This window comes from Mercenaria mercenaria, chromosome 3 (assembly GCF_021730395.1).
Source record: "Mercenaria mercenaria strain notata chromosome 3, MADL_Memer_1, whole genome shotgun sequence".
NCBI lineage: Eukaryota > Metazoa > Mollusca > Bivalvia > Venerida > Veneridae > Mercenaria > Mercenaria mercenaria.
The window spans coordinates 46,064,561-46,089,116 of record NC_069363.1 but is presented as its reverse complement, the minus strand read 5'-3'; the positions used below and the strand labels follow the sequence as shown (position 1 = coordinate 46,089,116).

The following is a 24,556-nucleotide window of genomic DNA, read 5'->3' as shown; positions in this document are numbered from 1 at the left end:
TTTGAAACAGTAGATAAAATATAGAAACGCTATTTCTTGGTCGCAAGAAAACCCACCAACATTGACGTCATCGCACGTTAACGTGACGTCATTTTAGCGTAAACGTGTTTTTACAGAAACAAACATATTAGAATTTTATATTAACACTTTAAATCGAGAACGAAATATATTTTAAGGCACAAAGCGCAGCTATTAAAGTATTTGATTAAAATTATTTGTTTACTTAAAACAAATTAAGATACACGCATCCACTAGACAGTTTCAAATGTAATTGATATGGTATTATTTAAAGCATGAAAATAATCTTACATTCTAACAACGCCGGTGTAATATGAATGAGTTTTCTAACATCTGTGAATACATAGGAAATTCCTGTCCTTTATGCAAGAAATTAGTTACATGTTGTTCTGCTTGAATGCAAATCATACTGACAAAGCATATGTCAATGACGACCTTCCAGTTTAAGGGGTTGGGGGGGGGGGGGGGGGAAAGAAGGATCCCATGCGGATTCTTAATGAATAATACTGGTAGTGTTTAAAAAGCTATCTATAAGTTCAACATCAAATGCATCCTTTTTCGGTTCATTTCGCTTCGTTTTGTATCTAACCAATTCTTTCAACGATACGTATTTAATACCATAGCAGTAACCGAAATTGTTAGGATCATAAAACAAATCCAATTGATCCTTTGGCCCGAGTTCACTAAAATGATCCTCACCCCATGCACGCTCCTTTGAAATGGAATTGTTTTTAAAAGCATGAGCTTGAATTGTGATTCCATAGCGATTTCCAAGAACAGACTTATCAATATCGCGTAAAAATAAAAGGTCAACATCTGTTCGTTTACGCAAACCAAAAAATCCAAGCACTGTTCCCGAGTCAATCATGACATCATCTCTACCCACGTATATACCTGGCAGTGTCTTTATCGGTGCAACAGATGAACGACGGGCAACTTCTTTAGCAATTCGCTTACAGTCGGATGCATTTTTAGCGTGATTCATGAATTGAAGTGAATTAGGATTAAGTATCATTTCTGAGAGAATTAAATTTTCTTCAGGATTATCTGGAATGTGAACTGTTGATTTGAAAATTTTATCATTGTAAAGCTTTCTTATTTCATTTTTGCACTGAACTAGATCCCTTGTATCCTTCGCTTTACACCAAGAGAAACAAAGATTGTATGTTGAATTAATTTTGAAAGCATTTTTTTGAATTTTTGCCTCACCAAGACGCTCTCCGTACATATGGGAAATTAACTGCCTTGCTCCTTGTTTTGATATGTTATAGTTATCTCGTATAAAATGCCATTATCTTTTGAACACATTTCTTTCAAAATTTTACGCATTGCTTCTTCTTTCTATCGTTTGAAAATATTGAAACATGGAAGTGAACGTGTTAAAATATGGCAGCTTCATCTGTATTTTCATCCATTCTAACATGACAACATTGAAAGATTTTACTGACATTCCCAAACCTTTGAAATACTTATATCCCCAACCAAAATGTTGCTTGTACGTGTGATGTTCGAAAGTTGCATTCTTGGATAAAATTACGGAGGCCGACGTCCTATGTGCGCCATTGTTAAGAAATCCGTTTCTATCAACAGGAATCCTTGACACGCTTGAATTAAACCCATACTTTTTAATAGTTTCTATTGTATTATGGAACGATGCAAGAAAATCCGAACTGTTCTGTTTTGCAGTACATGCTATTTTTGAATCATACCAAGATTTTCTCAAGTTACACCCTTCCTTAAAATGATTCCATACTCTCAAATGTTCGATATATGCAGTTTGAATCACAAGTGGTACTCGGTTTTCAAAAACATAATAATATGCATAGGCCATTTTGACTATTAAGTCAAATCTATCCGAATGTAAGTAGTTTGAAGGGTTTTCAGTCAATGGATATACTGTGTTATTTGTTTGTGAACTTTTAATCGGTCTTATTCGTAAACAGTCCGGATGAATATATGTTTTATTGGACTTGAAGCTTAAGTCTAGAATTAGTATTCCTGTACTATTACCCTTTTCATTCATTGTAATTAAACCAGAATCGTCTTCTCGATGAATAGATTGTATAAATTGAGAGTCCGTGACTCGTGTTGTACTGCCATTATACGTGTCAATATATTCAAATATATGTTTCCCGCCATTTTCCAAGTATGCAACATATTGTCGCGACACAATGTGATTAAAAGCACAGGAAGATAGAGTAAAATGACCTTGTTTTAAACTTGAATTACAAGACAGACCCCGTTTGCCTATGTCCAGTGCAGATTCACATTTCAGTAATGCTATTAAAACAGTGATTTTAGTTTCGTCAAACTTTGATAAAAGATGATGTTCTAACGTATCTAGTTTCACATCCATTGAATCTTCTACATGTATGATCCATCGTGCATTCACTTTTCGTATGGCCCAAGTAAAACTTTCATTTATCTTCTTATGTAATTCCTCGAAAACATCTACATTATTTAATAACACTACGTTTGATTCATTGCGAAGTTTTCTTGTAACTGCTTCCTCTTTTTCTATATATTTTTGCGCGTGTTTCCGATTCACAGATTTACCTTTTGGGATACATTTTCCAGAGATACGGTTTTCTGGTGGATGCGGACAATACAGCTCACTAACCATGAAATAAACGTGCTTATGTCCCTTTGCCCAAGTTTTTCTAATTTGTTCTCGGCGGCTGAATGCATCACGATGACTGAAAACAAGTACAACTGCAGGCGTGTCAAGTTTTTGGAAACTGCGTAAATTTGAAATGTCAAACTTTTGATCTCTAATTTGTAGTTTCTTTCGAATGTAAGAAACTTGCAAGAAAGGCATAACACATATCATAACTCCTACGAGAACAAAACATAATTTAAATAAACAGACCACTCGTGTACGAACTGATTCCATTTTGAAGCGGAACATCTTTTTATTTATCCTTTCTGTCCAGTTGTGATTTAATAATTTACGTATGTAACCTGTTTCCCTGCTTCACCATTTCATTGTGTATCTTGGACATACAGTCTGAAAACTATATAAAATATAAACAAAGTTAAACAGTATTTATTTTCCTAGTGCATGTTACTTTATTTTGTATACATTAATCATGTTCATATTGTCACCTCATATACTTTTCATTGAAACTGACCTACCAGTATAGCATCTCATTGATTAATAAATAAGCGTTACTGTTTATCTATGCAGTCAGGCTATTGGACAGTGATTGTTGGCTAATAACTCTTCTAACAAAATGTCCTTAAATACAAGTTTCTGAGTGCTGAAAAAGGAAAATATAAAATCATAGTGTAGCTAAAAGTAGAAAGAGGACAGTATGAAAATATGGAACAGCTTTATCATTTTTAATATAATACTTATAGGCCTAGAGCTGGAAGGTGAAACCCTCCCCCCTCTAGGGATTTTTGCAGACCCCATTATTTTTGAAGCCCCTTGTATGTAGATCATATTTATGAATTCTGCCATCTGGAAAGCGGGTTCTCTATGAGTTACAGCCTGTTATTTACGTTACCTTAACAATTATTTAATAAGTGATAAAACTGGAATGTGGTGATTTATATGGTAAAATCAACCAAAATCATTAGCAAGTGAGTTTAGTAATGTGCAGAATATGCTGTTGTCAATGTTCCCGCTTAGTTTTTTTCTCTCAATCGATCAAATCATTTTGTAATTACCATATGTTTTATAAAAATACTCATATCAATTAATTCAATAGGTTTAATTGTCAGATATGTCTAAAGTATAGTATTTTCCGATACACATTACATAAGTATTTAAGAATTTATCGTTCAACAGTTTTAAGAACAAGTACGTTATCATTATTATATACGTTACTAAAATTCACGATATAATATTTTCATTTCTAAGTCAATAGATTGTTTATGTAATCCTTATAATGATGTTCAAACTTAGATAATGCGATTATCTTATTAAGTTCCAACTAGTTTGATATAAAAAGCAGATAGCACAGCACTGACATTGTAACCTACGTTACGATATGTTACTGAATGTGTATTTTAGTAACTGAAAAACACACGCTTACAACCGCTTATCTGTTTAAACAAATAAATTCACATAAATCAAAATTGAGAAACAATTAAGTTGCGGGGTTCAGTCACCTAAGTCATCATATTCACCGGCTGTTTCGTATATGGTGTCAATTAAATATATCAACTTCTTCATAGTCATCATCAGAGTCATCAGAGTCACATGTTGCTGATGTGTCACAAATAGTTTCAGCTAGTTCTTGAAGTAAATATTATCGGAACACCAGTCATATTCCAACAAATTTTCTGATTCAAATTTCTATCCACTTTCATCTACTTTTGGAATTTTCAGAATTGGGTAAATTGATAGTTCACACGTGTCATGTGCATTTTAAGTGACAATTGGCACTGTGGAAATAGACTCATGTCCATACCATTATATGTACTCGGGACATTGCCAGCACATACTTGATACTTTGCAAGAAACATGTCATATATAAGTTTGTTGATGTTATTGTAATTCTCCAATCCATATATTGCCACAGACAGTATTTTCGATGCCGTTAAAGAGGTCATCAGATCAACGATGTGTATGAACTACTTCTGCTAATGTTGCAACATACACCTACCTGGTTTTTCTGTACTAATTTTAGCGGTGTTACTTTCCCTGTGCGAACAAAAGCACTGGTTGTGTAAACCAGTCAGACAGTGTATTGCAGGCAAAATTGAACAGATTCTTTCTCCTTTGCTTATAAAGATGTTGTGAGCATTTAAATGGCGTCTCATATTGCCTGTCCCTGTGTAAAATAAAACAGTATTTCGTGTTTTTGAAGATATCACCAATAACACAAACGCGTGCGTTTCCTGTAGTGCTGATAGTACTGATATCTATACAATGAATATTATTCTTGTATCTGCTTCTTCCTTTGTATAGAAACAGTGGTATATAAGGTTGAAATTTGTGCCAATCTTCACTTGTGAGTAAATAATACTTTTCACCATTGACAAAATACAGTAGTCCTCTCTTCATCTTTGGTGCATAGGAATCACATTTTCATTGTTCGAAAATTAGATTGATCAACTGTGTTTTGTTTTCACTATTTGACATGAATGCTTTTCAGTCACGTGGTACTTTGGTTTTCACTCCTGACAAGTAAGAATTTTGGAGCAGATCCACGTCTTCCACGCTGATATGATTTGATCGACTGAGGACTGTTAGTGTCAGTTACAAAATCGACACGAGCTGTTTTAGGTAGTGACTGAACACAGCTTCGGCTACGTCTTGGAATGTTGCAGGGATGGTTACTGCTAATCAACAAAAAAATGTCATCTTTTTGGACGGCTGCAGCCTCTGCATAGTGAAATAGTTTTGACTTGTCTTTTTTCATTGGCATTCCAGTTGCAGTAGCTATAATGGCCAGGTGACAGGTCCTACAGGAAAAGAAAGTGTCAATTCTAGATCTATGTTGTGCTGAACACCCAATAGTACCAACTGTTCATACATGTTACGTTCTGCTCTTATCTGTAGCATAGGTTACTTTCCTTTTAACTTCAGCTGTGGCAAATGTTTTAAGTTTTCTTCTCTTAATGAGGTATTGAAAAGGAACTGATTTTTCAATCAATCTTCTTTGATAATTCATCCATTGTTTTTTTCACCTATTTTAGTTGCCTTAAGGTCATGACTTCTGCTTTCGCAGGAATACCAGACGACACACAGTAAATTTCATATTTGTTTTTTTTCAGCCTGGAATGTGTTTGTGAAGGATTCTATGCCATCATAACCCTGTTAACTTCTTCTTCACTCCTGCGTATCTGAGCAGGTTATACTTCTTGTGGTCGGACATGTCTGCATTCTGAAGTGTTGTTTCAACATACCTGGCTCTGTAATGATGGGTCATGCACCAGTGGAAATATGCTGCATAGTCTCTACTGAAACCAAGTATGCCAACCTCAGACTTTGCATGTCTGTTAATTGTCTTCTCTGTAGTAATGTCTGCAGCATTTCTCAATGCCGGTACAGAAGACCTAGATACACTAAAATCATTACTTCGGAGTAGCTCTTCTGCACCTGGATCAATATTCATCAATGTCAACAGGCAAACGAGGAGGTAGCAGGCATAATTATTGCGGTCAAATGCCGAAAAACAAAGAGCACAGTTTGTACAGAGATGCTATATGTAAATCAAGAGCATTAATCTGTGTTGCTTTGATGAGCAACATTATCATGTGAATTATGTCTACATACATTAACCAAAATTGAGCAGTTTTGCCACTTTCACCCTTTCTGAATTCTGATTTGAACAGCAGATGTCTGTTGAAATATTCTTCAAAGTCAGGAGAATTATTATTTCAAACACATTTTCTTTGCATGGACTTTCAGTCCATTTCTGTAATATTAGTGTCTTCTGAAATGTTTTCCTTGCGGGGTTCTGTCTCTTCAAACTTGCATAGAAGCAATTGCTCAAGAGCTTCCATTACAGTCCTGTGTACATTAAGGGTATGGTTGTAGCATTTACCTGGTAATACTTTATCAAGTGAACCACTAGAACAAATTCCCGATTCTATTACAGGTTCTGCAAGACCATTGCCCTTCATTAATTTTCCTAGAGGCCCAAATATAGAGCAGAAACGCACCCATTCTAACAATTATGTTACCAAGTCCATCTCTAGACTGCAGAACCAAAGAATTGACTTCTTAGCAACAGCCGAGTCACATGTCACTATAGTATATTTCTGGCCAACTCCATTACTTGCATCTACTGACGTTTTTTACATGATATATTATGCTGGACTGTAGCATTATCATTTATTGAACAATTCGAATGTGCCATATATATGAAGCAAGTTTGAGCACTCACTCTCTGCAAATCATTTTACACATTTGTAATTTATTTATTTATTTGTTTATTTCATTTTATTTCATTTCATTTCATTTTCCACCCAATGAAATCAGTTTCATTTCACATGAAAAAATAATTTTTTGTAAATCTTTGTTGCAAATTCAGTTTGGTGAAAACTATATATAATTTATGTAATTAGTAATTTTCGTTACATAGATTTATAATGTGTGATATAATTATATGTTATAAAATATATACAAATGTAGTACATATTTATGGAATTTGTACATGGTACATATCTGTGTAAACAAATTTTTTTTCCATATCCCAAATATTTTTCGACTTTTAAAAAGAAAAAAAAAATTATTATAAATTTGAAACTCATATTATCAACATGGGGGTTATTGTCAGCTCAAGGTCTATTAGTAGATGGATTTTAATTGTTGATTGACAATAAATTATTGTGAGAGATTGAAGAAAATTGGATTTGCTGGCAGTAGAGAAAACCGTTGTACTGTGGCTCTGATGCGGTTGTGTGTTGGCGTTAAATTTGAATTAGATAAAAGAATGCATACATTGAGGAAGTATTCAATCATTTCTTAACTAACTATCTTCAAATATACAATAAGTATAGCAAATGAGGCAAAACCATAAAATATGAAAACACAGTATTAAAATGGAGTCAATATTAATCAAACGAAAACATGACAACTTGCAGCTAATCATGCTTAGTCTGAGGTCAACAATTATAAGCTACATGCATACACAGTTACAGCACGAGTGACGATCTAAATAAAACTAGCTAGAACATTGATGAAAGGAATGACATTATTTTGTTTACTACAACGATTACAAACAAAAATTAAAAAGTGGGAAAAGTAAATGATTTCTATCATGAACAGGAAAATCTAAGAAAATACTCAAAATCTCTAAACATAAAATATAGTCCAAAACACCACAATGCACATTTAAACAAATTTAATTCAATGGAAAGAAAACTAGACTAACAGTTTGATTATACACAGGTGCCAATACAAAACAATAGAATCAGATATTTCAAGTGCCTATCTTTCAACAGTAGTGTTATATACTAAATGTGATAGCTTATGTATTATATAATAAATTTTTTATTGGTAACAATTTTTTGGCTATCATTACGGCAAACTTTAATTTCAAAATTGCTGCCATATTTTAAAACATATACTGTGATACATTCAATCTAACTTTCCCATAAACTAGATTTTCTCACTTACAAACACAAAATTATATTTCTAAATGATAAAGGCTTGGATTTATCTTGTTTATATAAAGTTTTAGTTAAGCATTGATTTTTATACATGAGATACATAATATTCAAATGCAAATTTAGAAAGGAATTTACATCTAATTCTTAAGATTATCATTTCAAAGGAATGGTATAGCATTTTATTCAAATACATGCTTAAGACAGTCATCTTAAACATATTATCAATTACTTGATGACAATATATTTATACAGTATGAGTGACAAGGTGTAGCAAAAGTCCCTTCTGTAATGAAATACCTATTACAAGAAAGAAAGCACGAATATTGAGTTTGGTTTGTTTCCTTACATGTAAACATCATCATTTATACTAGATAACTCTTAACATGTATCAGTACAGATTTTCTTAAAGCTAACACAAATAAAATAAGTTTTAAGCAACATGAAATAATTTTTTACATTTTGTAGTTTTGAACTGCTTTTAATATAATAGTTATTAACAGTGATAGGAATCACGTGATTTTGAATGACGGTGTGCACGGAAGGAAAAATGGCCGCCATTTCTCTCGCTTCGGCAGGAAAAGCAAGGTGTTTTAAGTTAAAAAACGTTGTTTTAGATACTGTTGCATAGCCTATCATATGCCCCTTACCTTCCAATTTCCTCCGGCGAATGTATTGTCCTCCATGTATTGATACTTTCTGAGAACACTCGGGAAGATTGAATGCGCTTGTCATTTTTTGAAAGGCAGTTTCCACGGACGTACGATATTTATTACAAAAGATTCTAAACCTTTACGATAATAAATAGCAGTACAAAGACACGAACACTTGACTGAGTATACACCACAGAATATGCATAAACATCTGTTGTATGAAAAGATTATATTGAATTAATAAAATGGCGAAGAACACGCACATCAAATTCGTTGGCAGCTTACACGTACAAAAACATATTAAGCATAACATTGAAGGTAAATATAAGAATCACGTCATAAATATAAGTTACATAACACGTGTTGAAAGTCATAAGAATTCAAATTAAAAGTAGTTATTAATAAGTGCTGCAAGTAATGAAATTGTTTTAAGGCCATTGCACACACCGAACTGAGACCGAGTCCGAACATAATGCATTGTTTTCCGTTTTGGAATCGGCATGGGCTTTCATATATATGCGTGAAATTTTGATCTGAATCGCTTAATCGACCAACTTGTGGAAAAACGTGACTGTGCTGGAACAATATCATCTTACAATACATCATACATTCCTTGAGAATATTTACTGGTGCCTTACAAAACTAGGGTTTCAATTCTTTCAGTTTCGTTTTACGTTTCAGCGTATATGTGAAATGGCCCATTGATCGTAATGGATTATATTTTTTCTGTTCCGTTCCGGTTTGGTGTATACGTGAAAAGGCATTTACTCTCCAAACTTTTAAGAAATACAGTACTGTTTGTTGCTGATATATTATACATAAATAACTGTGTTGACAATTACCGAATGTCTTTCTTTTTCTTAAATGCCTCAATTAACCTTAAGTGAAAATCATTTTTACTTAAAATATTTTCGTTTCTTTGTTTAGTCAGTTCGAAAGGGTTTATCATCACGTGTCATAGGCGTTACAAGCCCCATAGGAGAAATAAATTCCGATCGTTCACTTTAAAAAATAATTTGAAGAGTCCAACGCATTGAAACTTTTAACATATGAAAGCAGTATAAATTCAATCATATCCTGTGTTGATAGGGGACCTACTCCCGAGAGCGAATATTCACTATATTTTTTGAATTGTAGTTCTTTTTCTCTTTAGCAATGTTCATGATTTGTTTCCTTGAAATTTCACACAGCTGCTCCGAAAAGATACGTCTGTTAAACCAAAATAGTCAAAGCCTTCACTGATTGTTCATAAACAAAGACATTTGCGTCAAACTTTTTGGTCGATTCTTCAGACTGAAGAACATGTTAGGGAATTTCTAAAATCATAACGATCGTTTTTAGACTATAAGTTGTATATATGAGCCATGCATTTCTTAAAACAATACTGTTAAGTTGATTTGCAACGACCAGCTTCGTATGAAAAACTCAAACTACCCGTTTACATCGGAATTATTTTTTCCGGCGGGCTAATTTGTCCATCTAGTGTCGGGATAGCCAATTACCAAGTGTTATAAGAATCGCGCGTATTTACGTGCATTTGTGATATTTTTGCAGCTTCTTTATTACTGTGTCCATCTTTTTATCACTGCCTTTCGAAATACGGTCTTTTTGTTGTGTGCCTACTTTACGATGCATGGCTCTATGGCTGTATTTGGGATGCTTCCGGAAAATCTACTCTTACCTTTTATCTTTTTGTGTGGGTCAGCAATTTAAACATCTTGGACATTTATATTGCTGTTTAATGACATGGAATTTTCCGCCTTAGGATTTGCGTCAGAAAGCCTTTAGTGCCAATCTGTTGTTGTAAGATTAAATATACAGATGTATTTTAGTTTTTTTTAGTGATGAAAAAGATACAGTTATTTCTTATATAAACCTATGTATCACAGCACATACTTTCATTGGCTATTACATTGACCTTAATGTGACGTATAAGACATTGTTGAATTCTATTTTCTATTGTATTTAGAAAAGAAATATATAAATGTATACATTCTTGTGAACGTTTTTGTTTTACATCGCTCGGCATATAAAACAAACACAGATTATAGTTCTTATGAGATAGCTGGCCCATCATCAATTTCTGACCATGATCTGCAGCTAGAGGTGTCCCCTGCACCCAAAAGTTTGCAATATTCTTTGCCTGAGGGAAAAGTGCCAACGCTTTTTGTCACCTCAATTATTAACACAAAAACCGACATTGTCCTGAGACATTTGTAGCAGAAAATAAGTAGTTTTAATACTTTCCAAGAAGTTGCGGGAACAAAACGGTAAAGAAATTCTAGCTAAATGTTTTATTGCTTGATATTTTAAAATAAATGAATATTTTATTCACCTTATGTTGGATTGTATAAAAAAAAAAAAAGGATATAAAGTACGTTTGCACATTTAGTGCTTTAAAAAAGTGCTCTTTTTATTTTCTTTCTTTCGGTCGATGACATTTTCTAAAGGTAGTTACACAAAGATATTACTATGTGATAGGGTTTTGATTTTCAAAGTGTTACGTATCATTTGATTAAGATGCATTAGCGGACAGCGTTGCTCTTATTTTTCACAAAATTCTCATAAATGTTAAAGCTTGATGCCAGTCTACGTGTAAACTGCCACTGAATGAGATGTACGTGTAAGCTGCCATTTGATAAATTTCAATATTGTCCTTTACACAACATATTTTATGCACATTTACAAATATTCTAACTGTATTGTGGTATTGCGGTGGACGGATAGCTCAGTGGTTTGCACACTGGCCTTCCAATCCTGAGGTCGGGGTTCGATCCCCGGCAGCTACTCGGGAATTTTCAGAAACGCTTTCAGTGTTTCCCACCCAACTAGAGGTGTACTGGTTAGGAACTCAGGCAATCCTTGCGTGTATCAGTGCTATACACTGGGCACGTTAAACAACCAGGGCTGTCTATTCGCAACGAGCTAGGCTAAGTTAGCCGGACAAGCCTGTATCTGATTTCTGATCTCTCTGTCGTGGGGGCTTTGTCTCACTCTGTCCCTATGGTCAGATCGCTCTGTGTCTGTACTAGTAGAGGATGAATTATGCGCCCTTTGTGGCTGCATTTGAACATAATAATAATAATAATTGCATGTTCATTCAAATTTTGATGTTATAGCGCTGCCATTTAAACCCATAAATTTATTAAAAAATGCATTTTCTTTCAAAAATACTGTCGGTCCGTTGAAGGCGTCTTCAGAAAATGACATGTACTTTCAAACTTCCCGAGTGTTCTAAGAAAAATACCAACACATTACGCACATTATGGGTATCCAGAAAAATTGGAAGGTAAGGGGCATATGATAGGGTATGTAACAATATCTAACACAAGGTTTATCAAGTCAAAATACCTTGATTTTCCTGCTGAAGCGAAAGAAAGTAGTGGCCATTTTTCCGTGCACGTCGTCTTTTTAAATCACATGATTCCCCACACTAATTAAGGCATGTCCTTATTAATAAACTGTCTGCAGTATTACATATAAATAATCATAATTTATAGCCAAATGAACTAGTTGGTGTAACATGCATATACTAAATATAGTAAAATAAAAGGTCTGCTTGTATGAAGTATGGAGAATTCCTTCCCCTTTCATTCACACACACTCACTCTACCTTCAGTAACTCTTTCATTGTTTCAAGTTTTGTAACTATTATAGTCTCAAATATTTATATGAACTAAATATCCATTATGCTTAGGAAGATATTAGTCAAATTGTGAATAACCAAGCACTAGCATACAATGCATTTTAGAGATATTTAATTGATAAGAAAATGGAAAATGACTTAATATGAAGCGGCAATTTCAGAATCGAATAGTCGCAAAATAATGACGATAAAAACATATTTCAAAAAGATTTTGAGAAACTGAGAGATTAAACTATCAAAAAGATACAACCTCGTAAAATATAGCAATAAATCGCAAACAACTTCTTTTTTTGAAAATTCGCTATAGGCTATATATATTAATTATTGTTTTCTTCATTCAATGATTAAAATGTAAATTGCTCATAATAAGAAATGAGTGAAAATTAATGATACTGTAATTTACCAATAATAGAAAAATTACATGTTTGGTTAAAACAAGAAATTATGCTACATTTTCATTATTGCCTGTAATACATGAATGATCAATTAGTAATAAACCGCCGTAGAATTATTTTGCAAATTTATAAACATAAGTTATTTAGAACACGTTACTTCAAACTTATGCTTGTGTTTGCATACATACAAAAATGTTTCATTTTATTTCGTAATTTCAGTTCCAATCAGTGACATGCAAAAACGAAATATGAAGATTGTTTTGAAAAATGGTAAGACATATAGTCAGTTCTTCCCTTTTCATACATACAGAATAATTGAAATATCTACATGATCCAAGTGGACCGGAACATACAATGATAATGAAAGTCACAATCAAAATTACACGTAAAGTAGAAGAGCTTATTTAAATGACAAATTGCTTTTTGTAATTTAAAAAATCAAAAGATATTTCAGGAGGTTGAGATGTAAACTATACGATATAACAAGGCTTTTCATGTTGTATACTCTTCCTACATCTGTACTATATTTTGACATCAGATAATAAATGATGTTTGTACAGGTAATATTTGGGGGCCTCCATGTGGGTTCGAGAAGGTCAGTTGTTCTACCTATGTAGACCTACCTCAATGAAACAATTCGCGGAGGCAATTGTGGTATTCCTCCACCACCAAAAGCTGTAAAGTCACCATATGACCAATAATTGTGTCGTAAAACCCAACAAAAATGTAATATTTACCTGTCACGAAACAGATAATAGCAAAATATAGGACATCTAGACAGCTACATGTTCAATTTGTCGTATTCATGTCCTTGGGTAATATTTTGACATTGTTACCAGATTATTCGTATGTCCATAGTTTAAGTGACGTGTCACAGAAAGACCGTGCTCCCAAGTGTGTACATATCTAGGTATAAGACCACTTTATGTAGAAATTTAACATAAAGTACGCTTTTAGTTTTTCTCAAGTTACTTTTACTGTTACCTTTTTGTGAGATTTTATGTGGGTATTTCATGAGTTATCATCTTTGGGTGCATAACAATTGAAGTGATTTTTTATTCAAAATTTAAAGGGTTCTTAAATCTCGTAAGTCATTAATCATTGTGTCATATGTTACCACTGAGTGCTGCTTCAACTTTTACAACAGCCTTTAATTTACGATACCATGTCGAGGGGTGAATGTGAAAGAGTTCTAAGTGCATATAAATAAAGAAGCACTTAGAACTCTTTCGCATTTACCCCTCGATGTGCTTTCGGAAAAATATCTGTTCCCCCCATAAATATATTCAAACTGGTCTTGTTGCAAAAAAAAATTACAAAATCATTTATAACGTTTAAATGTTGTAATTTATTGTTATCAATGATTGAAATTAAATATTTACACACTTTGGAAATTTATTTTTTAACCGACTAATATGCTAATAAAATGCGGCCCAGAGATTTACAGCTTTTTGTAAAAGTAGACTTAACTTTATCAAAGTTATTCAATGGATTAAGTCGAAGAAAGCAGATATTTGTTTACTGCAAGAAGTACATTATCATGAATCCTTTAAAGATATATGGAAAACAGATTGGGGAAAGGGTGATATTATATGTAGTGGAAATAGCTCCAGTCAAACAGGGGTGGCAATATTATTTAAAGAGGGTTTAAATGTAGATGTCAAAAAAACTTTTGAAATAGAAATCGGCCGATTACTGGCTGTTCAAGTAAAAATTCAAAACAGAGATGTTATTATTATAAATATCTATGGTCCAAATAAAGACGATATATCGTTGTTTCAAAACCTCGAAACCTTTATAAAAGACAAGTCAGACCAAAGTTTAATAATTGGTGGAGACATTAATTTACCCATAAACCCAGACATTGACAAAACTGGTGGGAATAGTAATACACATTTGAAGTGCCGTAAACTTTTTAAATCTATTATAGAAATATTTGATCTCGTAGATTCGTACAGAATTCTAAATCCAGACAAAAGAGAGTTTACTTGGCGTTCAGCTGTAAAACCGGATATTGCCTGTAGATTAGACTATATATTTATTTCAAATGATATATTGAACTTAATGTAGAGAGGGGACCGGGTGTTTTTAAATTAAATAACAGCATCCTGTTAGATGCTGAGTATAAAGAAAAGATTTCGAACTCAATAAAAGAAATACGAGACATAAATAAAGACTCAAACCCGCAAACTCGCTGGGAAATTATAAAAAGTACAATTAGAAATGAAACAATTAAATACTCAATATATAAAACGAAAAAGGTGAAGGAATTAGAAAATAATCTTTTAAAAGAGATCAAAAGATTAGAAAGTAAATTAAATGAAAACTTTAATGATGAAACATCCAGAAAACTGAATCTAAAGAAAACAGAGCTGGAAGAGTATTATGATGACAAAATTAACGGCATCATTACAAGAATTAAAAGTTATAAAATAGATAACTCGGAACGAAATATCAAGTATCTTAAAAATTTAGAAACAAAAAGCGCAGAAAGTAAAATTATAAAACACCTTAATATAAATGGCACGATAATAACAAACCAAAATGAAATTTTGAAAAGACAAAAAAGGTATTACGAAAGTCTCTATAATGAAAAGGAACAAACAGAATCAATGTATAACTTTTACAATGAAACTAAAATACCAAAATTAGAAGAAAATGAAAGCCAGTTATGTGAAGGGGAAATTACTGAGGAAGAATGTAAGATAGCAATAAAAGATATGAAAAATGGTAAAAGCCCAGGGTCTGATGGAATAAATATAAAATTTTATAAGATATTTTGGAACGAAATAAAAATGGACGTGATAAATTCCTTTAATTATTCTTTTGAAATAGGTTTCATTAGCCAGCTTCAGGCACAGAGTTTAATAACTTTGTTACCAAAACCAAATAAAGATTTATCTTTCCTTCCAAATTGGAGACCAATAAGTTTATTAAATGTAGACTACAAAATCGTAACCAAAGTAATTGCAAATAGAATAAAAAAGATTTTAGATAAATTAATTGACAATAGCCAGACTGGCTTTATTAAAGGTAGATATATAGGAGAAAATATAAGACTCTTATATGATGTTATTGAATACTCTGAACATAACGATTCTCCTGGACTTCTTTTCTTTGCAGACTTCGAAAAAGCTTTTGACAGCCTTAACTACAACTTTATACAGAAAACATTAGACCTATTTAATTTTGGCACAACTCTAAAAAATTGGGTTAAATTGTTTTATAATAAGCCATCAAGCTGTGTTTTATAAAACGGATTTTTATCAGATATGTTTTATATTAGACGAGGAGTTCGTCAAGGATGCCCTTTATCCCCTTATATCTTTATTTTAGCGATAGAATTACTATCAATAGCAATTCGAGAAAATCAGAATATCAAAGGTATTAAAATGCTTGATATAGAAGTTAAGAATAGTATGTTTGCAGATGACGCTACTATACTACTCGACGGTTCCTGTGAAAGTTTCAACGAAATGATAAATATGTTTGAGGAATTTTCCCATATCTCAGGCCTTAAACTCAACCATGACAAATGTACAGTACTCAGAATAGGCTCAATGAGAAACCAACATGATTTGATTTACTGTAAAAAAAAATTGAGAATATAACTTGGACTTCAGAAGAAGCAAAAACTTAAGGTATAATTTTCTATTCAAATACAAAGAAAATAACAGAAATGAATTATGAATCAAGGGTAAATCAATTCCACACCGATATACGGAAATGGAAATCAAAGCGTTTAACAACAATAGGAAATGTTTCAATACTAAAATCATTAATCCTTCCCAAATTAACATACCTATTTTCAGTACTTCCAAACCCTTCTGAAAAAATAATCAAAATACTGACACAGAATAGTTATGAATCTATTTGGAATTCCAAAAGAGATAAAATCAAAAGAGATATCTTAATACAGGATTATGACTGTGGAGGTATAAACATGGTAGACATTCCAATATATTTGAATTCTATCAAAGCTAGCTGGATAAAAAGGATAAAAAAACAATTCCAATAATGGAAAGTGGAAAGAAATAACAAACAAGAGATTGGAAAAAGTATCTGAGATGAATCTATTTAAATGTAACTTAAATGAAAAAGATATTTTAAAATTAAAATTGGAAAATACATTCTTAAAAGATATACTCATTTCATGGAGTAAAATAAATTTCAACAAAAATCCACAAAACATAACAATGCAAATAATTTGGAATAATTCGCTTATTAAAAATAATAAATCAATAATAAATTTCCCTTTATGGATAAAGGAAAACATAATTTATATTAAAGATATCTACGACGCGGAAACTAAACAGTTCAAAACATTTGATATACTAAAAAACGAATATCATATACCTAACTCAGAATTTTTAAACTATCATAGATTAATTGCATCAATTCCAAAAGAATGGAAAATGAAATTAGGAACAATTGATATAAACGATACAACAGATGAAATAAACTTATATAGATTATTAGAAACAACAAAATCCTGTTACTTGAATAAAAACCTAACTAAAATTAAAAAAAACCCAAAAAACTGTCAGAGGAAAAAACAAAATCTCAAATTAAATGGGAATTATTCTTTCCGGAAAATCAGTTCTGTTGGAAAGATATATTCAAAAATTCTATTACTTGTTGCAAAGATAACAGTTTACAAAACTTCCATTTTAATTTTCTCCACAGAAATATTGCAACAAACAAATTTTTATTTAAATGCAACTTAACAGAATCGAGCCTGTGTGACTTTTGTAATATGGAAGTTGAAAGTATGGAACACTTGTTCTGGAACTGTACAAAGATTCAGAAATTTTGGAACCAAATTTTCAAATGGTTGAACGATTGTGATATTCAGGTACAACAGAATAAGTTCCTGACATTCTTTCACTCAAAAAACAAGGTCATCTCATATATCCTCATGCTCTCAAAATACTTTATATACAAATGTAAAATAAAGAAAATAGTACCAGAAACAACTAATTTTAAACAAAAGCTGATAAATAGATTAAAACTAGAAAAATATACAGCGTTCCGTAACGATCGTCTTGATAATTTCAATAACGATTGGAAATGTTTCCTCCCTTTACTTTAAACAACAAAATCTACATACCACGGTAGTCTTCTTACTTTTCTTTTTTTTCCCCCTTATTGTTGTTATTTTTAACCATTACGTTCCTTAAAATGGCCAACAACTACTATATGTACATGTTAAAAATAGTACAAGATATTTGTATATTATTGAAATGTAATGTAAAATATATTGTGACAAATAAACGGGCCTTAAACGTGGTTCAAAAAAAAAAAAAAAAAAAAAAAAAAAAAGTTATTCAACATATATTTCTGTGCTATCTATGAAATAAGGCATCGGTGTTACCAAACGAATTGTAAAATAGCAATGTGATAAATGGTTGAATCATTGGTCATATATAAAAGATCAATAAGATAGCAGTATCATAATAGACATTTTACTTAATATTATATAACGTTGCAAAAAAACGACAACGAATACATATATATATATAACCAAAGTTGAATGTTCAAAGTTAGAAGTATGCTAAGCTCGTAGTCATTAACTCCCCGGCGGCTTTCCATCTCACCGGTCTCGAAAGTCTTTGTAGCAATTATATATTATTTTGTTTGATAGGAGAAACGTTTAAAATGTTTTTGAAATTATTTTGGACGTCATTTAGAAGTTGATATCCTTACAAACGATTCTGTTTGAACATGTTTAGCCTTAGGTTGCTCTATACACTTTGCTAAATATTAAGTAGTGGTTGTTGTGTCAATTTCTTCCAAAGAACAGAATTTTTTAAAAAGTAGTTCGTGTTAAATGAGCTGCACCGGAGCATGAATTTGGTGTGAATTCGTACAGTTAAATGTTATCGTATTTTCAACGACTATAATTTAAATTTGTTTAGAATTTCTTTAGAGTTGGACAGTTTTTTACTTTAGTTGGAAGATAATTCCGTTGTTTTAATTCTGATGGCGAAAATATATTCGGTTCAACACTACAGTGGTGTTTAGGTCATGTCTGTTGATATTGCTATACACCGGGCACGTTAAAGAACCAGACTGTCTATTCGCAAAGAGCTAGGCTAAGTTAGCCGGACACGTCTGTATCTAAAACGTTCTCTCTGTCTGTTCTAGGGGCTTTATCTCACTCTGTCCTTCTGGTCAGATCGCTCTGTGTCTGTACTAGTAGAGGATGAATTTCGCGCCCTGTGTGGCTGCGTCTGCTATATGTAAAGCGCTATATAAATCTGGTATAATAATAATAATAATAATAATAATAATATTACGGCTAAAGTAAGGTGGGAATCACCTATCTGAGCTAACTGTGCATTTTATTATAGAAAAAATGTTACTTTGGCTTCTTTCGTTTTACACTTAATGTTTCCCATTTCACTTCATTTAAAAAAATATAAGCAAAACCCTTGGTTGGTCCGGTCAGGATATGCGCAATTTCAGTTGATTCGAAGTCGTTTAATTAAGGCAACATGCAATTACCCCAAAATTCATCACTCACTATATTTAGAAAAAAGGATTTTCGTTTCTAGAAGGAACTTAAAAGAACGTATTACTCTGAGTTGTTGCAAAGCACGGGTTGTGTAAAAAATATGTGATTACCATTTACAGTTTGTTTCATAGAATATACCAGTCCTAAAATTTATGTTCTTCCTAGAAAGTTTATTTGTGAGTTTAGATGCCATATGCTGTCAATGCCTTTTGGATGTCGTATAATAATAGTATTTCTTTACAGATATCAAGATGCTCCGAAGTTTTATTGTGATTTGATTTGAGGTTGCTATTATGAAATTAGTTAGTATTGTTAATAATGTTATTATAATTATATGATTATACATATATTTATGGAAACAAAGTTCCATTGAATCTCCTGCACAACTTTGGATCTAGAATGTATCGCAGGTTCAAAGATTAAGTTGGACTGACATTTTTTAAAAAGTAATAACATTAGCATGTTTCCATTTCCATGGAATATAAGAGGTTTGTGAAACAGACTTAAAATATGAGGCAAGTACAATAGAAAAAGTGGAAACTCAACAGGTCGCTCAACACGACAAAAACGAAAATGTTGCAGGCTCGGTTTGATTGAGCCTGTTCATGGAGGGTAGTGGAAATGCATGCTACCGTCCACGCCCTCTAGCCCCGGGTTGAGCAGAACTCAACATTTATACATGATGCAAGTACTAAAATCAATTTAGAAACATCCGCATATGTATTCATACGGCGGTGCACATGGAACCTTCAATGATACACTAGCGTGTAATTCCATGAAAAGCGGCTTATGGTTCCCAGTTAACACTTCTCTCAGCAATGCCTTTTGAAAATTGTTGGCATCATAGCACGTTTATATGTTGCCAGAAATGAAAAAGGCTCGCTGGAAACAAATATGAGACCATTGGGACTTTGATTTCAGCTGTAAATCGGTATCTTAGCAATCGGTCTACTTCATGGTTTGAAAGGGAATACAAAAGCTCCAACGAAGATGGAAAAAGTGTGTAGGTGGGGAATATTTTGAAAAAGAATAAAAACAATTTTTGAAGAATATTGAAAGGTGTTTCAGAAAGAGCTAAAGGTCCGGATGTTTTCCAACCTCCATTCGTATACTGTGTATTCTTCCCTTTCATATGTTCTCAGACAGACTTGTGACGTCCGCTTAAGCCGGAGCTAGGGGGCGTGAGAGGTGTTGCAATATTTCATTACCTCTCATGAACAGACTCAATCAAACCGAGTGTGCTATTATTCTTCTTGGTTGCATTCTTTGCTTCAAAAGGATCTTTTTACAGATTTTTATGTAAATTCTATAAAAAAAGTTATCATTTCTATCTACATTTATAAAAAAAATTCTACACATTTTCTTTCTGGCATTACTTTCGTTTTAATCTCTTCTTATCTGTCTAGTCTTGTATAATGCGCATAATGCATATGACAATTCTGTCACATCAATTTTTTTTATATTTTATTTATATTCAATTTTCTTATTTATTTTTTCCTTTCTTTTTGTCTGATCACAAAGTTTAATAGTCTTGCAGTGTCCATATTTTATATGATGTGTTGTTATGTTTTAGTTATTCCATTTCTGTTATTACATGACTGTTTAATTTTAGGCAGACATAGATTTTTCTATTAATAATATTATTGCTTTTTAAATGACATACATAACATTTATTCTTTAACAACTTGTATACATTTTTTTTATATTCTGATATTGACTAGATTTTACACTCTTTTCTTTGTACTACATACTGTTTATGCCACTAAGGATTCATTTGTTCATAATACGATATTTTAACTGAGTTTTCCTTTTTCATTTCCTCGACGCGAGTTCAAGCCCCCATTATAACAGTCTTCCTTTTTTCATTTTGTTTTTCTTTTGTTGTCTATAACGTGTTTATTGATTTATTGGTTAAATAACACGTTGATTACAGACAACGGATGCACAATATCATAATGGCCGTTTTAAAATCTGAATCTTTCAAAAATATTTCGTAAAATTTTGATTTAAATACTTACGTGTTGCATATAGCTAATACCTGTTTGCAATTATATTTTTATTGGATATATTTGTAAAATTGCATTTGTGATGATGTTAAATGCTATTCTATTAGTAGGACACATTTCGCTTAAAACAGATCAAAAGAGTTTGTGTGCTTATTGGTTAGAAACTACCAATTGTTTTCAATAGACTTCAATTATAACATTATGGCGTGTACGGCCTTCTATAGATCGTAACATGTATATCTTACCACATTTATTTCAAGAACTATCTTAATTCCGCCAAAATAACGAACAGAAAACATATGCATCTTTATATCTTATATGAATATTTTTCGCGTGAATGATATGATCCTCTGTTTATACCGTTGGCATGGCGAGAGAAAACCGTTTCATGAAACTTTTTTCAATGTATCCTCAAATGTAGCAAATATTGTCACATAGTATAATTAAACAATCTAAACGTACTAAAAAGGTTCAGTTCAGAAAACAAATCACTTCTTGGGTTTGTTTACATTACTGGCCAATCAGAATGGACTTAACATTACAATATTCCCAGATAAACGTTTACCTTATTTCCAGTAAGTTTCCTGTACTTTTTTAATTGAAAGTCTCTGACCTTTACTACATAAGACTGGGTTTTATTAGAGCATGCTGTAAGATTTCTACAAAAATTAGTTTTGTATATGTTTGATTAATATTAAAAAGGAAAAAGTAATTTAATGTTGAATGTTTATTGTCTCAATTTGCTATTTCAAAAAGATCTTTGTGATTGATGGATTTTTTATGTGTCTATAGATATGCTTCAGGGTGTCCCAGAATATTTCTTACCATTTCAAACGCTAATAATTCTTATTTGGAGTAAACACCCCATATAAAAGTTATATGACAACATGTGTATACATAATAAAGTTTTATTTGATGTGCATAATACTACAGAATATATTACAAATTCTGAAAATATCATGTAAGTCTATTTCAGCACATGTTCTACATGACGTCCCTTTTGTTTGATAACGACGTCGCAACGTGTCTAAAATTATTGATCACAGCGTGGCAAGTTTCAGTGTTTATACGCCTGCTTTCCCTTCTAATGTTCAACTTAAGTTCTTGCACAGAACCTGGAGAAGGCTTGTACACTCTATCTTTCAAAAATCCCCACAAGTAAAAGTCCAACGGACTCAAGTCTGTTGAGTATCTACACACATACAGTTTTGTATTTCTTTGAAATACCCTATGAAAGTTTTACATTTTAAACATATGAAATCGAGAAGTCACTGTAATACTCCTATTTTAAAAGGACAAATCAATTACTAGTCTTACTTTTTTGCTTAGTTTTATTTCTTTTATTATAAATTTTTAGTGCAATTTTTATTGTTTTCCTTTACCTGTGTGATTCCAGCCCGTGTAAGTCTTGTTTGAAATTTCATACCTCATATTTTTATTTCGATGTAAATGAGATGTGAGAACCCAAAATGTAATACTTTCTGATGTCATATATCCCGTACTGCCATAGTGAAAACAAATAAATAAGAAAAACCTTTTTCTTAAGTTACGACCACGCTCCATTTTTCAAACGTAACAAAATACATACAAGCATTGAACCTTTTAAACAAACAATTAAATTTCAACACAAAAACAAATCAAAAAACGTACGATTACGCAACTATTTTGTCAAAGCTAGGATGAAAACTAAATTTTTAGCATATTTTTAAGAAAACTAATAATTATCCACAACTTTATCTACTAACACCCGAACGGGAAATAAATATGGATGATGGACCGGTCAATTTTAGAAATATAGCAGGGTAAAGGTTAAGCATGTATTAATCCGGAAGAATGTACAAGATATAAAGCTAAGTAACTTTTATACATAAATTACGTATTTTACTTATTAACTAGATGAAACTTTAAACAAAGAGTTTTTTATTTACATCCAAAGAAAAACCCGAAAAGTGACTTCCGGTAACAACACAAAATTTCAAATTTGTAGAAGAAAAATGTAAAGATAAGAGATCTCCAGCCCTACCACACGACTACAGATTGATGGAGGTACTATAATAAGAAACTCTGAGTTTATAAAAATGTACAAAAGGAAGCTGAGACGTCGATAAGAATGAGAAATGACACAAATTGGGAAGTTTGATATATCCGAAATCTTGTAGATGTCCGGACATATGATCAGTCAGAAAAGCCTTCAATAAATCAATTAACTTACAATAGAGACAGATTTTTGACACAGATATGAATTAATGTAATGGGTTCAAAACCAAGGCGTAAACTTCATAGTCCAAAGGTAGAACTGAAAATTAGAAGCAGATCATCCTCTACAAAAAGAAAAGTTACTTCCCCTGACGAAACAGTCAATCAAGAGAAAAAATACAAGCAAACAAATCCAATAAAAAGACAATAAGAGCCGTAAGTGATAACACTGACAATTCAGAAAGCAAATCTATGTCGACTAGAAACCTAGAATGGAAGGCAGAGATAGCACTGGCAGTGAAACAATGATTTCTGAAAATGAAGTTTACTCACAAGCTGCAAACCCAAGTTCAACCCAACAAATGGCAATGCGTCCACCAAATATGTATACATCAATGATACCCCGCATGCCAACACCTATACCACACTTAATGACATCTCCTCTTGCTCAATCACATAGTATGTCTACAGGTATCTCTGATCAAGATGTTGTAAGAATTGCCTCCATACTAAAAGAGGCCCTAAGAGAAGAGATCCAAACATTAGTTCAGATACAAGTCAGAGAAGCTACATCAGAACTGGCTAAAGAGATAGGTAATCTTAGAAAAGAAAAAGAATCATTAAAACAGACAAACTTGGAGCTGAATATGAAGCAAGAGGAGGCAGAGCAATACAGTAGGAAAAACAGTGTAAGAGTAGGAAACTATCAAGAAAATCAGAATGAAAATGTTATAAATATTGTACTTGAAATAGCAGAAAAGAGTGGAGCAGATATCACAAGAAGAGATATTGATAACTGCCACAGGGTTGGCCAAAATAAAAAAGACAAGTGTAGAGATATAATAATAAAATTTACAAATTACAGAGCAAGAACAGATTTTATCAAGGGAAGAAAAAAGCTGAGAGAACTCAAAGAGGACATCTTCATTAATGAAGATCTCACTATATATAGAAGTGACATAGCATATTATCAAGGGAAGAAAAAAGCTGAGAGAACTCAAAGAGGACATCTTCATTAATGAAGATCTCACTAAATATAGAAGTGACATAGCATATTA

The 24,556-nt window shown here is 32.3% G+C and overlaps 1 protein-coding gene across 1 annotated transcript in view; it reads right to left on the bottom strand.

Annotated features, from left to right (window-relative positions):
- Positions 1–1,339: 1,339 nt before the first annotated feature.
- LOC123524943 (uncharacterized) overlaps positions 1,340–24,556 on the bottom strand; it is a 35,560-nt gene continuing 12,343 nt past the window's right edge. Inside the window, exon 2 of the mRNA XM_045303576.2 lies at positions 1,340–3,032. Within this exon, the coding sequence (XP_045159511.2) occupies positions 1,340–2,926 (1,587 nt within the window). The 5' untranslated portion in view covers positions 2,927–3,032. The remainder of the gene's footprint in view (positions 3,033–24,556) is intronic.